At 46.3% G+C, this 14,137-nt stretch overlaps 1 protein-coding gene across 1 annotated transcript in view; it reads right to left on the bottom strand.

The window, feature by feature from the left end:
* OTC (ornithine transcarbamylase) overlaps nucleotides 1-10,944 on the bottom strand; it is a 34,489-nt gene extending 23,545 nt beyond the window's left edge. The window contains exon 1 of the mRNA XM_069945835.1: nucleotides 10,793-10,944. Within this exon, the coding sequence (XP_069801936.1) occupies nucleotides 10,793-10,866 (74 nt within the window). The 5' untranslated portion in view covers nucleotides 10,867-10,944. The remainder of the gene's footprint in view (nucleotides 1-10,792) is intronic.
* Nucleotides 10,945-14,137: the final 3,193 nt, after the last annotated feature.

Genomic DNA, 14,137 nt, shown 5'->3' with positions numbered 1-14,137 from the left:
CAGTAGGGTTATGCTGTCCTATCTCAGGGTAGAATAAACTAATGACAGACAACCTGAACAGAATGATGTATCACTTATATTGTTCTGGGCAGCTGATCCAGAGATCTCGTCCTAAATAACAAGGACAATAAGTAGTCCTCTCCATTATGTGCATGTGTTTAGTAGTCCTGGATATTCATGAGCACCAGCCCACTCGCTGTTGATTGGCAGTTGTCTATCTATACAGTGTATAACCAAGTAGAGGCAGCCACTCCCCCCATCTGGAACACAGTAAAAAATGACAAATTTGGTCAGCTCTCCTGTAACACCATTCACACTAGGCAGGAGCACTTGGCTGTGGCTGAAATTGCAAACACAAAAAAACACAGAAAAATGCAACAGCTCACCGCAATGGCAACATGCAGACCCACCATAGACATGAAAATAGTTAAAAACAGCCCCCCCAACTGCCAAAAAAACTTCCACAAAAATAATGAGGCTCTTAGTTACCATTTGCAAATGGTGTAAACTACCCGACCACGTTACGGTGGCCTCATACCAGGGCAGATCCTACACTGTACTATGGCCTCTCCATGGCATGAAATACGCCTATGCTCTGGGCATGCAAGATCTGTCTTATACTGGCACAAGTAATTACACCACCTGGGTGGGATAGGTGGAGTGCACGACTACCATTCACACTAGGCAGGAGCATGTTTCTATGGTGGGGTAGTTTACACCATATGCAAATGGTAACCAAGAGCCTCATTATTTTTGTCAATGTTTTTTTGGCAGCTGGGGGGGGCTGCTTTTGTATTTAAATGTTTTTATTAATTTTCCAACATTAAAACCTTAAACAAACAAATTTCACTTATGAAATGAGCAGGTAATGTATAGCATTGTGGTCATAAGCTAACCTGGTGCAAGTGAGATACCTGCAATAGCAGAGATAATTACAAAAGAACCAAAACATCGTCAATGTGCATTTAAAACTATAAAACAACTGAAGCTCTCATGGGAAGCCCAATGTGGACCTCCGAATCTAAGTGCCTGAGATATTCCGTCTCACCCCAGATCTATAGGTGGGTCCTCGGCCCAGATCCTCTTCTGATACCACGTAGTTATACAAAAACACTCTTTGATAGAGCGCTGCACCTGTGTGGGCAGCAAAGCGATGTAACTCTCCCAACAGTAAAAAAATCTTTCCACATGAGTCTGCCTTCTCTGCGAAGCTTCCACCCAGTCCATTTTCATAATGAAAGATAGTTTTTCTAGAAACAACCGGAATGGGGGGGCAGTGGGGTGATTCCATGTGTGCAGTATGGTTTTCACGCCCGCAGCAGAGAGCATGTATATGAGTTTTCTGCCACCCGCTGAACAGGGAAACTCCTGTGTGTCTATATAACCAAAAATAGCCCATATTGGGCCCGAGGGAATGTAGTTAACCAAATGTGTTGTAGCAAATGTGGTGACCCGGTCCCAGAAAGAGTGGACGAAAGGACACCCCCATAAGCAGTGGTATATGCCCGCCCCTCCCTTACGACATCTGAAACAGGAATCCGACTGGTAGAGACCCATTTTGTAACCTCTAACCGGTGAGAGATACGACCTATGAAGCAGTTGTAGCTGCATCTCCAGGTACCGGCTAGAGGGTAGGTATCTAAGGCCTCTTATTTGAGCTTTTAGAAGGATAGAGGTTGTCATTTCCAGAATGTCTTGCGACCATTTGGTCATTGCAGCCGGGGATTGAGCGCGGTCCAAGGGGGAGTGTATAAAGCTATAGTAATAGGAGGTGTGGCCCTGCATGTTGGGAGGGTGTCTAAGAGCTTTTTTGATTTCTAAGGACCATTCCAGCGGATGTTTTGCTGCCAGCACCTTGGAAACATAGCTATGTGCCTGTAAGTAGGAAAAGAAAGGTATGTTTATGTGCAGGAATTTTTTAGAGAGGTCCACTAAAGAAAGAACCGCATGTGTGTCAGGGTGTAAAAACTGTGACACGTAACTAAGTCCAGCTTTGTGCCAACGGATAAACTCACCATGGGGTGAGCCATCTTGGAAGTCGGGATTATGTATGAGGGTGAGGAATGGCGAATAATATGGGTGTAGGCACTTGGTCCGCCTCATTTTTTGCCATGCCCGCCATGTTGCCATCAACAGAGGATTTAATCTACAGGTTTCAGGGATGTTTCGAAAGGGCTGATGAAGGAAGTTGGCCAGGGAAAGGCGGGAAAGGAATTGTGGGGGGGCTGCTTTTAACAATTTTCATGTCTGTAGTGGGTCTGTTGCGGCTATTGCAGTGAGCTGTTGCATTTTTCTGTGTTTTTGTGTTTACAATTTCAGCCATAACGACTTGCTCCTGCCTAGTGTGAATGGTGTTACAGGAGAGCTGACCAAACTTGTCTGTGTTCCAGATGGGGGAGTGGCTGCCTCTACTTGGTCGTGCACTCCACCTGTCCCACCCAGGTGGTGTAATTACTTTTGCCAGAATAAGATGGATCTTGCATGCCCAGAGCATAGGCGTATTTCATTTCCATGGAGAGGCCATTACAGTGTAGGGTCTGCCCCGGTATGAGGCCACCGTAACATGTTGGGGTATTTTACACCATTTGCAAATGGTAACCAAGCCTCATTATTTTTGTGGAAGTTTTTTTGGCAGTTGGGGGGGGCTACTATTAACTATTTTCATGTCTATGGTGGGTCTGTATCTTGCCATTGCAGTGAGCTGTTGCATTTTTCTGTGTTTTTGTGTGTATACAGTGTATATATACTGTGTATAGGCAGACAGCTATCAATCAGCATCTGGAGGGCGTGGGGAGTGAAGACCCCATGAAGACCATTCTCCTGCATATCAGGAGAACGGCTGAATAGAATGATATAAGTCATATACCGTTCTGTCCAGCATTTTTTTTTTTGCAAGTTTATGCTGCTTTTATTAATGGCACCATAAACCTAGTGAAAGTAACCCTTTAAGACTTTAACTATAGGTGCCATTACTATATGTTCCTTATATAATAGCTTTCCTTATTGGGCACTATGCATTCTTTAAATGTGTAGCTCGATGCTATAGAAGGATAGGAGGCCAGCTCACCGTTCCTTGGTTTATGCTCTGCACAACCCACACTTGCTCTTATATTGGTTTCCTGCTCTAACATTGATCCTTAGTAACTTTCTTCATACTGTAGCTCTATGCTATGTATGTATTGTTCATATTACATATTATTTTATATTTGCTATGTATGTATTGTTCATATTACATATTATTTTATATTTGCTATGTATGTATTGTTCATATTACATATTATTTTATATTTGCATTATCTATTTTTAGCTATATTTACTTATATTTACAAACTAATAAAGAGTTTACATTGGTTCAAATGTAACCTTGAATTTCATGGCTTGTTTTGGATGACCCAGACCTACCACTGAGCAGCACACTGTATCACTGCAAGAGTAAAGTCCATTGGAGACTAGCTGTAGTTTGGGAAATTAGACCTTTCTGGGACTTGCATGCATAAGTCAGATGAGAAAATAGCCTCCTATTGCAAAGACCCCAAGAAGAAAGGTTTGTCTTTTATCTTCCTCCTCAGTGCTGTTCCATTGCAGTTAATAGTTTGCTCTATGGTCCGGTGAGACCATTAGGAGCACTGCCCCGCCCCCATAGTGCCGATCTGCCCCTGGATGGATCGCCCCTCTCTAATAATCAATGGAGCAGGCTGTGGGTGGGCCAGATCGGCTCTATGGGAAAAGGCAGTGTTCCTAATGGTCTTACCGGACCGTGAAGCAAACTACTAACTGTAATGGAACGGCACAGAGGAGTAAGGTAAGAGACATATCTTCCTCCTCGACATCTCCTGTGCATTAGGGGGCTATCAGCTGGTTAGATTCCCCTTTAAAGCTGGGTTCACACCGACACACATCATCAACCAAAGACTAATATAAGATCCATTTAATGGAAACATTGTGAACATTTTCATCTGGTATTCACTAAAGAGTTGCCATTATAGTAATGATAGAGAGAGCTGTTAGGCATCTGTTTAGCGCATCCCTACACACCTATATATATTATAACTATTTAATCCAAAAATGTGCCAACAAGGGCAACGAATGAACACGAGAACACAGCGTGCTGACAGCGTTTGGCAGACAGCCGGTATTTGTCAATGTTACTATAGGTTTACGATGAAGATAAAACAGTGTTGCACATTCTTTGTTGACACAGTGTGACATTATGTTGGCCTACATGGCACATGACAAATGACACTATTTCTCTTTGCCTTGGAGGAATCAAGCAGGTATTACACGTTGGTATTACAGAGTAAAATGGTTGAGAATACGCCTTAGGTCATGTGAACTTTATTATTATGAACTTTACATTAAACACAAAGCAATCAATGCTGTATCGACTGGAGTTGTGGATCATCTGCGCCACCACTATTAAGGACGTAAGCCGCACCAGGGAGCAGAGTCTACAAGGTAGGATGGACTTGCACCCTCAGGTTACTACCCCTGGCTTGGCTTGCTAGTGGCTGCGGGCGAGGTACAGCTGGGGACAGGTAAGCAGGCACGCTGGAACACTTCATCCCGCTGAGTTATGTTAATCATCAGCTTCTTCTATACAGACCAGTCTCTGGGCCTGGAGCATTGTTGGAGTGTCTGATCAGTTGTGTTCTCATTCAGTCTGGTGCTGTCTGCCTCAGGTCATCCTGTAACCCATATCTGATCCTGTACTTGTGACCTGATTCCTGATCCTACTGGTGTTGACCTGATTTGTCTCTGGATTCTTTCAGCTGTGAGTCCTGCACCCAGGTGAACCAAGTCTGGTGTCTCCTGCTGTACCAAGTCTATCATGTCCAGCTTCCTGCTATACCATCTTAAGTGTCTCCCGCTGTGCCATCACAGGTGTTCAGTGTTTTTGCTGAGCCGTTTCTGTTGTTCCATGTCTGTTTCACCCTGTCTCTGCTCCATCCAGCCACCTCCTGCTTGGTATGTGGTGGTCCAGAGCTGTGTTCCCCAACTCCAGTCCTCCAGGACCACCAGATCATGATTTGAGGATATCCCATATCTTAAAACACCTGTGCTGATACCTGGTGCACTGACTATTATGATATCACCTTTAAAATACTAAGGAAATCCTCAAAAAACGGTCTGTTGGTGATCTATGAAGACTGGAGTTGAGGAACAATGGTCCAGAGCATTTACATTTAACCAGTTTAGTACTCTATATTATGGTTCAGGGAAGAAAAAGAGTGCTGCACCTCACACCTATGGCTGATACTAGTGTCCCTAGGCTAAATAAAAAACACATCAGAATTTTGTGTATGAATTGATCAAGCCATACTGCCCCATGTACCATCGTGCAGGTATCTGATACACATGGGTCCCTACACTAAGTCCAGACCGTGCCAGTCAGTGGCCACCAACCCCGCAGGCGTGCACAGCCAGGGAACGGGGGCCATAGGGACGGCCCTGCGACCCCCATGCCACAGGACCAGACCCAAAAACACCACACCAGAACTCGGCCAGCACCGCCGGCAGAGAAAGTCGCCCCCAAACAGCACAAGTCTGGATGAGGTATTGCGCTCACCATAGCTGCTGCAGACAGAATGGGAAAAGACAGGAGGGATTAAAACCATGTGCACTCAGGTGTCTCCTGCTAATTGCGGTCATGTGGGTCTCACCAGGAGGAGTGCAAAACACGGAGAAAAGAGAGAAACAAAATGCGGTTCAGGGAAGAAAAAGAGTGCTGCACCTCACACCTATGGCTGATACTAGTGCCCCTAGGCTAAATAAAAAACACATCAGAATTTTGTGTATGAATTGATCAAACCATACTGCCCCATGTACCATCGTGCAGGTATCTGATACACATGGGTCCCTACACTAAGTCCACACCATGTCAGTCAGTGGCTACCAACCCCGCAGGCGTGCACAGCCAGGGAACGGGGGCCATAGGGACGGCCCTGCGACCCCCATGCCACAGGACCAGACCGAAAAACATTACACCAGAACCCGGCCAGCACCGCCGGCAGAGAACCGCATTTTGTTTCTCTCTTTTCTCTGTGTTTTGCACTCCTCCTGGTGAGACCCACATGACCGCAATTAGCAGGAGACACCTGAGTGCTCATGGTTTTAATCCCTCCTGTCCTTTCCCCTTCTGTCTGCAGCAGCTATGGTGAGCGCAATACCTCATCCAGACTTGTGCTGTTTGGGGGCGACCTTCTCTGCCGGCGGTGCTGGCCGGGTTCTGGTGTGGTGTTTTTGGGTCTGGTCCTGTGGCATGGGGGTCGCAGGGCCGTCCCATGGCCCCCGTTCCCTGACTGTGCACGCCTGCGGGGTTGGTGGCCACTAACTGGCACGGTGTGGACTTAGTGTAGGGACCCATGTGTATCAGATACTTGCACGATGGTACATGGGGCAGTATGACTTGATCAATTCATACACAAAATTCTGATGTGTTTTTTATTTAGCCTAGCGGCACTAGTATCAGCCATAGGTGTGAGGTGCAGCGCTTTTTCTTCCCTGAACCGCACTCTATATTATGGTCATTGTTTGCTACTAGAGATGCATAAACCTCAAACACGCTCAAGTTCTTCCGAACCGAAGCGCGCAGCATTTGATCATTGGTGGTTGAAGAAGTTGGATGCAGTCCATAGGCTGCCTGAAAAACATGGATGCAGCCATAGTCTATGTTCCCACAGCGTATTGGACCGGCCGTTCTGTGACCCGGCCGGGTCACTTAATGGTCGGTCTCTGAAAAGATCATCCGGCCGGATGATCTTTTACTCTGCAAAGTTCTGATGCGGGCGCATCTGAGCAAGCCCGCATCAGAGCTCCTAACCGAACACTATGGAGTGTGTGGCCGCAGCCGGTCGCTTCATAGTGTGCACCGACAGGGCTTTCTACGGCTGCTATTCACTGAATAGCGGCCTCAGAAAACTGACATATCAGTTCTTTGCAGCGTCACGAGGGATCCCGGCCAGAGCGTATACTCCTGGCCGGAGCGTACACTGGCTGGAGTGTATGCACTCTGTATACATCCGTCTGGATTCTTTGTAGCTGCACTGAAAACTGATATGTCAGTTTTGTGCGGCCACTATTCGTTGAACTGACAGTGCAGACAATGTAAAGTCCGGCACTGGCCCCACTTTACATTGTCGGCTATGGTGAATTGGAATGCGGGCACACCCAAATGCGCCCGCATTCTAAATCAAAAGAAAGTTCATCCAGCCTGTACTGCAGTACCAGCCAGGATGAACTTCCCTGACATCGGTCGTTCTGTGACACGGCCGTGTCACAAAATGGCCAGTGTCATACGCTGTGTGAACCCGGCCTTATACTGAATCAGATGTAGTTATTTATTTATACAGGCTTCTAAACAAACGAACAAACAAACAAAGAAAAAAACTGTATGAATACATATATGGAAGCACATGAACAAAATCTTTGTATTTGTATTCGACCTGAATGAAGCCGTACTGGCTCTTTGCTTTTTTTAAGGCTATATTCACAAGCAGCAGAATTGTTGTATACATTTGCTAATATTTCTTCAATCTACACCACAAATCAATATCTGTAAGAAAAAAAATCCCACAGCATGTGAATGAGATTTGTGTAATCTCCAATCCATATGCCTGGCACTGTAATCCACTGCGGATTTTACCTAAGCAAGTCCTTAGGTAAAATCTGCAGGAAACCCGTCACATGTAAATTCACTCTTACATACACTCTTCTCCTACAAAATAGAAGAGGCAGTAAGTTCATAGAGTAACCAAACAGGTTTTTGCTGCACATCTCCATAGTTAAAAGTTCAGAAAGTGTTTACAGGTAAACTTCATATCTGCACAAGACATTTACCGCATTCCACTGTGTCAATGTACATAAAATCCTAAATACCTTTTATATGCCCTTTATGTTTTACTACCCAACAGTTATAGGGTGTTTTATTCAGAGAAAAAATTTAATTATAAAAATAATCTATTAATAGAGAGCAGTGCATTGTGGGAGCTCAGATCACAGTTATACTGTCTGCAATTGAAAAATGTATAAAGCAAAGCTCCTAAGCCCTAACATGGCCCCCACCTACCATAAGCCATTTATAATACCGAAAGCCTTCCTATGAGCTAGATAGGCCATTAGGACCCTCAGACACCATGTCCAACTGTGTACCTTCTTTGTACCCCCTATGCCTACATTATGCATGTGTCAACTCTATAGAGTAATAAATACATACTTATATAGACTTTAGTAGAAGTATTTGTTTTTTGCCTTCTTTCAACTGGTCGTGAATCTGTTATCCACAAATGTTGCCACGTTAGCTGATCAGGGCTGTCTTACCAGCATTATGGGCCCCTAGGCAGAGCTATGAACTGGGCCCCTCCTGCAGCTGACCAAACCCCCAACCATGTGACCCCTTCCATGCCACATAAGAGCTCTGTCACTCACTGCATTTGAGGCCCCGCCCAGTGCGCACACGCTAATTATGATGATGTAATCGTGCGGTGAGTGGATCCGTCAGTCTCTCATGGCAGGGATCTGTGAAGCAGCCTATGGTAAGTGTGGCAGGGGCGGGAGGGGGGTTGCGGTCTGTGGCCCCATTCTTTCAAAAGAGAATGACATTGGCAGAGGAGCGAATTGCCCATTGCTCCTTTGTCTGTCAGAGTCAGTGTTTCACAGTCAGTTCACAGCGCAGAGGGGACCCCTACTAGTCATGGGCCCCAATGGAAAAGGCGTCTCTGCAGCTGATCATTGATCTGCAGAATTGCTAGGAATGCTCCTTAATGATAATTTGCCTGTGTAAAAGGGCCTTAAAGGGGTACTCCACTTAAGAAAGATTTATCCCTGTTCAATCCTCATCCATAGTCTAAGCTTGTTTGTAATAGGTTTATATTACATGAATTGGGCCGTTTGCAGCACATCCTGACTCACACCCTGAAGCTGCTAAAAATCCTCACTTCCTGGTCCACTTTGTCTCCACTCCTCTGTCGTGCCCCTCACATCTGAGACCAAGGTCACATGATCTCTGTCTCTTCTGTTGCCAGGCAAGCTGTAACACCTAATCTGTAACCCCACCCACCACTGACATCACACCAGTCAGTGAGCACCTAGCCAAGGGGCGGGCAAGAACAGAACAGTGACAGCCTCCTAAGCAGTATAGGGGAAAGGAAACACAGTTTTTCATCGCTCTCTCTCTTTATTCTATACAGAAAGCAGTTAATGTGCAATGTTTCAGCACTCACAAGAGCTGAAATGTTGCACATTACCTGCGTCCTGTATGGAAGGAAGACACAGTTTTTCCCTTTCAGCTGAATTTGGAGTGCCATGGACTTTCTACTTTGCTGTTTGAAGTGAAAACCTCTTTCCTCTGCTGAAACACACTTGCTGTATAGTGGTACACCACTCCTGTGAAGTGTTTTGGATAGATAGATATTTTGTTTACAGTGTGAGGCTATGTTCACACTACGGAACAGACCGGCCGTTCCGTGACCGGAGCCGTGACCGGAGCCGCTGGCTTCACTGTGTGAACTGACAGGGCTTTCTGCGGCCGGAATTCACTGAATTCCGGCCGCAGAAAACTGACCTGTCAGTTTTTTACGGCGCTGCATGGCATCCCGGCCGGAGCGTATACGATGTGTGTACGCTCCGGCCGGGATCCCATTGCACATAAGGCTATGTTACACACCGCAAAACTACGGCCGTAGTTCTGCGGCGAGAACTACGGTGGTAGTTTTACGCAGTGTGAACATAGCCTAAAGCATAAGCAGATTGAGCCAGCAATGGGCAGATACTACAAGATGAGACAGATACTTAGCAGTTGGCTCTGAGGTGAAATGCATGCTGGGTGATGTGGTTTCCTGGCTAGCGCCATCTTGGATATAGATTGGCTTTTAGAAAAACTTGTAACTCAGGCACAGGGGCAGCTAGAAAGATGGCAGATGGCTCAAAATACTCAGGGGGACTTAGTAAGTCCAGTTACATTTGGGAGCATTTCATTTTTCTGCTCTTGGGTGGAATACTCCTTTATGGTCCTATTATACAAAAAGATTATCTGCCAATAGGCTCTGTATGCAAGCGCTGATCGGCAGACCAGTATTAGCTGACACCGTGGGTTGGGCCATACATTGATGTTAGTACTATAGGCAAACATTGGCTTTGCTCTGTATACTTTTAGTGCCAGTGTGCTAGAATCATAGGAATATTAATGAGCATTAGCTTCTATTTAATTTTTACACCATTCCAAGCAGTGGGCAAATTATTAAATAACTTGGAAAATCCCTTTAAATGTTCTGCAAAGCTGGCAGGTCTGAGAGGTCAATTTCAGAGGAAATCTGCTTTGTGTTGATGTGCAACTATTGTACATACCTCTGTTACCTATATACTGGTATCACCTGCCCTGTTTGTGTTGTTAAAAAGGGCATTGCTGAGAAAGGAGCGAACTTGCTGAAACCAGAATACCACACAAAACCAGAAAACCACACAAACCAGAATAGTCTGCATTTGAATTTTGCTGCCTGGAAAAGGTTGATGCAGCGATAGGCTATGTTCACATACCATCAAAATGACGGCACTTTTATTGTACAGCTTGTTAACATAACCTTATTCTGAATAAACACACACATGATAGCTTAGGGTCTGGTCTCAACATGTTTATGGCCCCTGGGATTTGCCCATCTAACAAAGTTACCCTCTGGATCACTACCCTATCCCCCCACAATGATAAGAACAGGCACGGTCGCTTGGACCAAATGATATTAATAAAATACATTGTATGCAATATTGAAAGAAAATCTATATAACTAAATTAGGAACTTACTGTAAATGACGAACAAAGGACCTGTTGGTTTGTCGACAGGCAGCGCCTAGCATGGTTCTCAGATGGTATAGCATTTTTTGGTAACCTAAAAGAAGTCCAGTCCGTTGCAAGGTTGCATGTACTCTAGAAATGTGGAGTCCCCTGATATATTTATAAAAGACTAGAGTGATTTCCTAACTGATCAAAGGGTCACCTCACTGCCGGACTGTGAAAAATACTGTTTGCACAGTCAGCTGGATGTTGTGTAATATTTATCTCCATTGGAATAGTCTGGAATGGATTTTGTATTTGAACTCGGATTTCAGGGACTCAAGTCGGTTTATGTTAATGGGGCTAAAATACCCTCTAAGGATAATAATATGCCGCCTATATATTGTGCTATCATTCTGCTTCATTCTGCATAAAAAGGAAGCTCTGTCCCCAAATTCTCCATCCGTCCGATCTCCGATTATTTAATGAACATTTGTGTTTAGTGCAGGAATATTGGTGATCTTACTGAACAATGGTTCCCATAGTGAGAAGAAAGCTGCTGTGGCGTGGGTACAAGGCTGAGGAGCAGTGACTAGCTACTGATGTCAGACATGTTATCTCATGATATTAAAAATTATTACAAAATTTATATATGTTTCCAGAAACTGTCGAAGATTGAGGAACCTTTGTTACGAAGGAAGAAAAAACAGTTGCAACGGCATGTTTCGGTAGAAATAGCATTTAGGCTATGTTCACACATTGTAACACAATAGCCGGTGGCGTAGCTACGAAGGGGGGCCCCGCAAGGCCCTCCCGATCAATCACTCTTGTGACCGCAAGCATTGTTTTGCTTGCGGTCACGAGAGTCCGGCTCCGCCTTCCCCCGGCTGCTGCGCGGCTGCCGGGGGTGTCGCGTCTTATCCCCGGCAGCCGCGCATCCCAGAGCTCTCTGCTCGCCTTGGGCCCTGACTTCCGGTTCCGGCGCCCAGGGAGCTCTGGGATGCGCGCGCTGCCGGGGATAAGACGCGACACCCCCGGCAGCCGCGCAGCAGCCGGGGACAGACCAGGAGGAGTGAGGATCAACGTGGGAGCGCGTTGTCAGGTGAGTTAAGTTTTGTTTTTTATCAGCCTGCAGGGTGGGGGGGGAAGAGGGGGGCATCTATGAGGGTGGGGGGAAAGAAGGGGGCATCTATGAGGGTGGGAGGAAGGAGGGGGGCATCTATGAGGGTGGGTGGAAAGAGGGGGCATCTATGAGGGTGGGGGAAAAGAGGGGGGCATCTATGAGGGTGGGGGGAAAGAGGGGGGCATCTATGAAGGTGGGGGAAAAGAGGGGGCATCTATGAGGGAGGGGGGAAGAGGGGGGCATCTATGAGGGTGGGGGGGAAAGGGGACCATCTATGAGGGTGGGGGGGAAGAGGGGGGCATCTATGAGGGTGGGGGGAAAGAGGGGGGCATCTATGAGGGTGGGGGGAAAGAGGGGAGCATCTATGAGGGTGGGGGGAAGAGGGAGGCATCTATGAGGGTGGGGGGAAAGAGGGGGGGCATCTATGAGGGTGGGGGGAAAAGAGGGGCCATCTATGAGGGTGGGAAAGATGGGCCATCTATGAGGGTGGGGGGGGAAGGGGACCGTCATAAGGGAGGGGGGGAAGGGGACCATCTATAAGGGAGGGGGGGGAAGGGGACCGTCATAAGGGAGGGGGGGGGGAAGGGGACCGTCATAAGGGAGGTGGGGAAAGGGAACCATCATAAGGGAGGGTGGGGGGAGATGGGGCCATCTATAAGGGAGGGTGGGGGGAGAGGGGGCCATCCATAAGGGAGGGTGAGGAGAGAGGGGGGGCCATCTATAAGGGAGGGGGGAGAGGAGGCCATCTATAAAGGGGAGGGGATAGAGGGGTCCATCTATAAGGAGGGGGAGAGGAGGCCATGTATATGGAGGGGCAACACAGGGGGAGAGCGAATACACAGAGGGGGGCATATATTATTAGGGGGTCACATAGTCAGGGCTACCCACTAAATGAGGGTGTAAAGGGGCCAATACAGATGTGCAGTGTGTAGAGAGATGAGGATGGTGCCAGTGTGAGGAGCCTAATATGTCTGTCTGGCAGATTCTGTGGATTTGTGGCTCGGAGAAGTTCTCATAACGGCCCAGAACGGATGGAGAAGATGAAAAGGAAAGAACTCTGATCAGAAAAGACGTCTCCTGTGAGTCTCCTGATATATCTGCACTGTAATGTATAAGGAGTATAGAACCTGTGTAGAGCTGGGGCCACCTCTATATGACTGGATGAGGTGATTTAGTATACTGGATTTGGTCAGTAACAAAATGGTGGTGATGGCAGTGGTTGTGGTGTGGCGGTAATGTTTCCTTCCTATATACTGGTATTACTGGTAATTTTGGTCTCAGTATACAGGATTTGGTCGGTAACAGTATGGCGGTAATATGTACGGTGATAACACTTTCTCTTCCAATATGCTGGTGTTATTGGTAATATCTGTGTGTGTGTATATATATATATATATATATATATATATAATGTGTGTGTGTATATATATATATATACACACACACACACCAATAGCATCACTTGGTCGTGAAAGGAGGGGGGGGGGCCCAAGTTGGCCTCTCGCACCAGGGCCCAGGAGACATTAGCTACGCCCCTGACAATAGCCGTTGTATTACAGCATAGGGACCAGGAGGCATGTAGCATGTTCCTACGGCTGATGCTGCAGTATCGGCCCTAGGAATATTATCTTTGTCTATTTGGATTGCGGACAATTCAGGTGTGCCTGCAATACAAGTAACCATTGACTACAGTGTAAAGTACGTCCGGGAGCCATACCACATGATGCCACTCTTCCAGTGCCAAAGCCACCAGAGACATGGAGCCTAGAGAAAGATTTTGCAGTCCATGGGTCAGAGATGGGGAACAACACTGATTCAGACTTTGAGCCATGTATGTCTGGTACTTATGTTTGTCAAAAGCAAATGCAGAGTTACTGGCTTCAAGACTTTAAGGATGGCACTTGCTGTCACGTGATACAAAAGTTTCTGTCTTTCAAAGCCGACAAGATGACTTAACAGGTTGACAACTGGGACCTGAGAAAATTGTTTGGAAATCATTGCAGGATGTTTGTAAGAATTTCCTTGGGAGTAATCGAGCATCAAACTATACATCAAATTGGTTGACAACCGTCGTGAGGCTTAGGCTGGGGGCAAATTGCATTTTTACTGTCCGTTTAACGTATACATTTAAATTAAGGATGCAAAAATTGATCCAACTGTATGCCATCCTCTAGCATCAGTTTTCCATTGACTTATAGGGGGAGATTTATCAAAGGGTGTAAAATTTAGACTGGTGTAAACTGCCCACAGCA

Source organism: Dendropsophus ebraccatus, chromosome 11, assembly GCF_027789765.1.
Source record: "Dendropsophus ebraccatus isolate aDenEbr1 chromosome 11, aDenEbr1.pat, whole genome shotgun sequence".
Lineage (NCBI taxonomy): Eukaryota > Metazoa > Chordata > Amphibia > Anura > Hylidae > Dendropsophus > Dendropsophus ebraccatus.
This window is presented reverse-complemented; position numbering and strand designations above follow the sequence as displayed.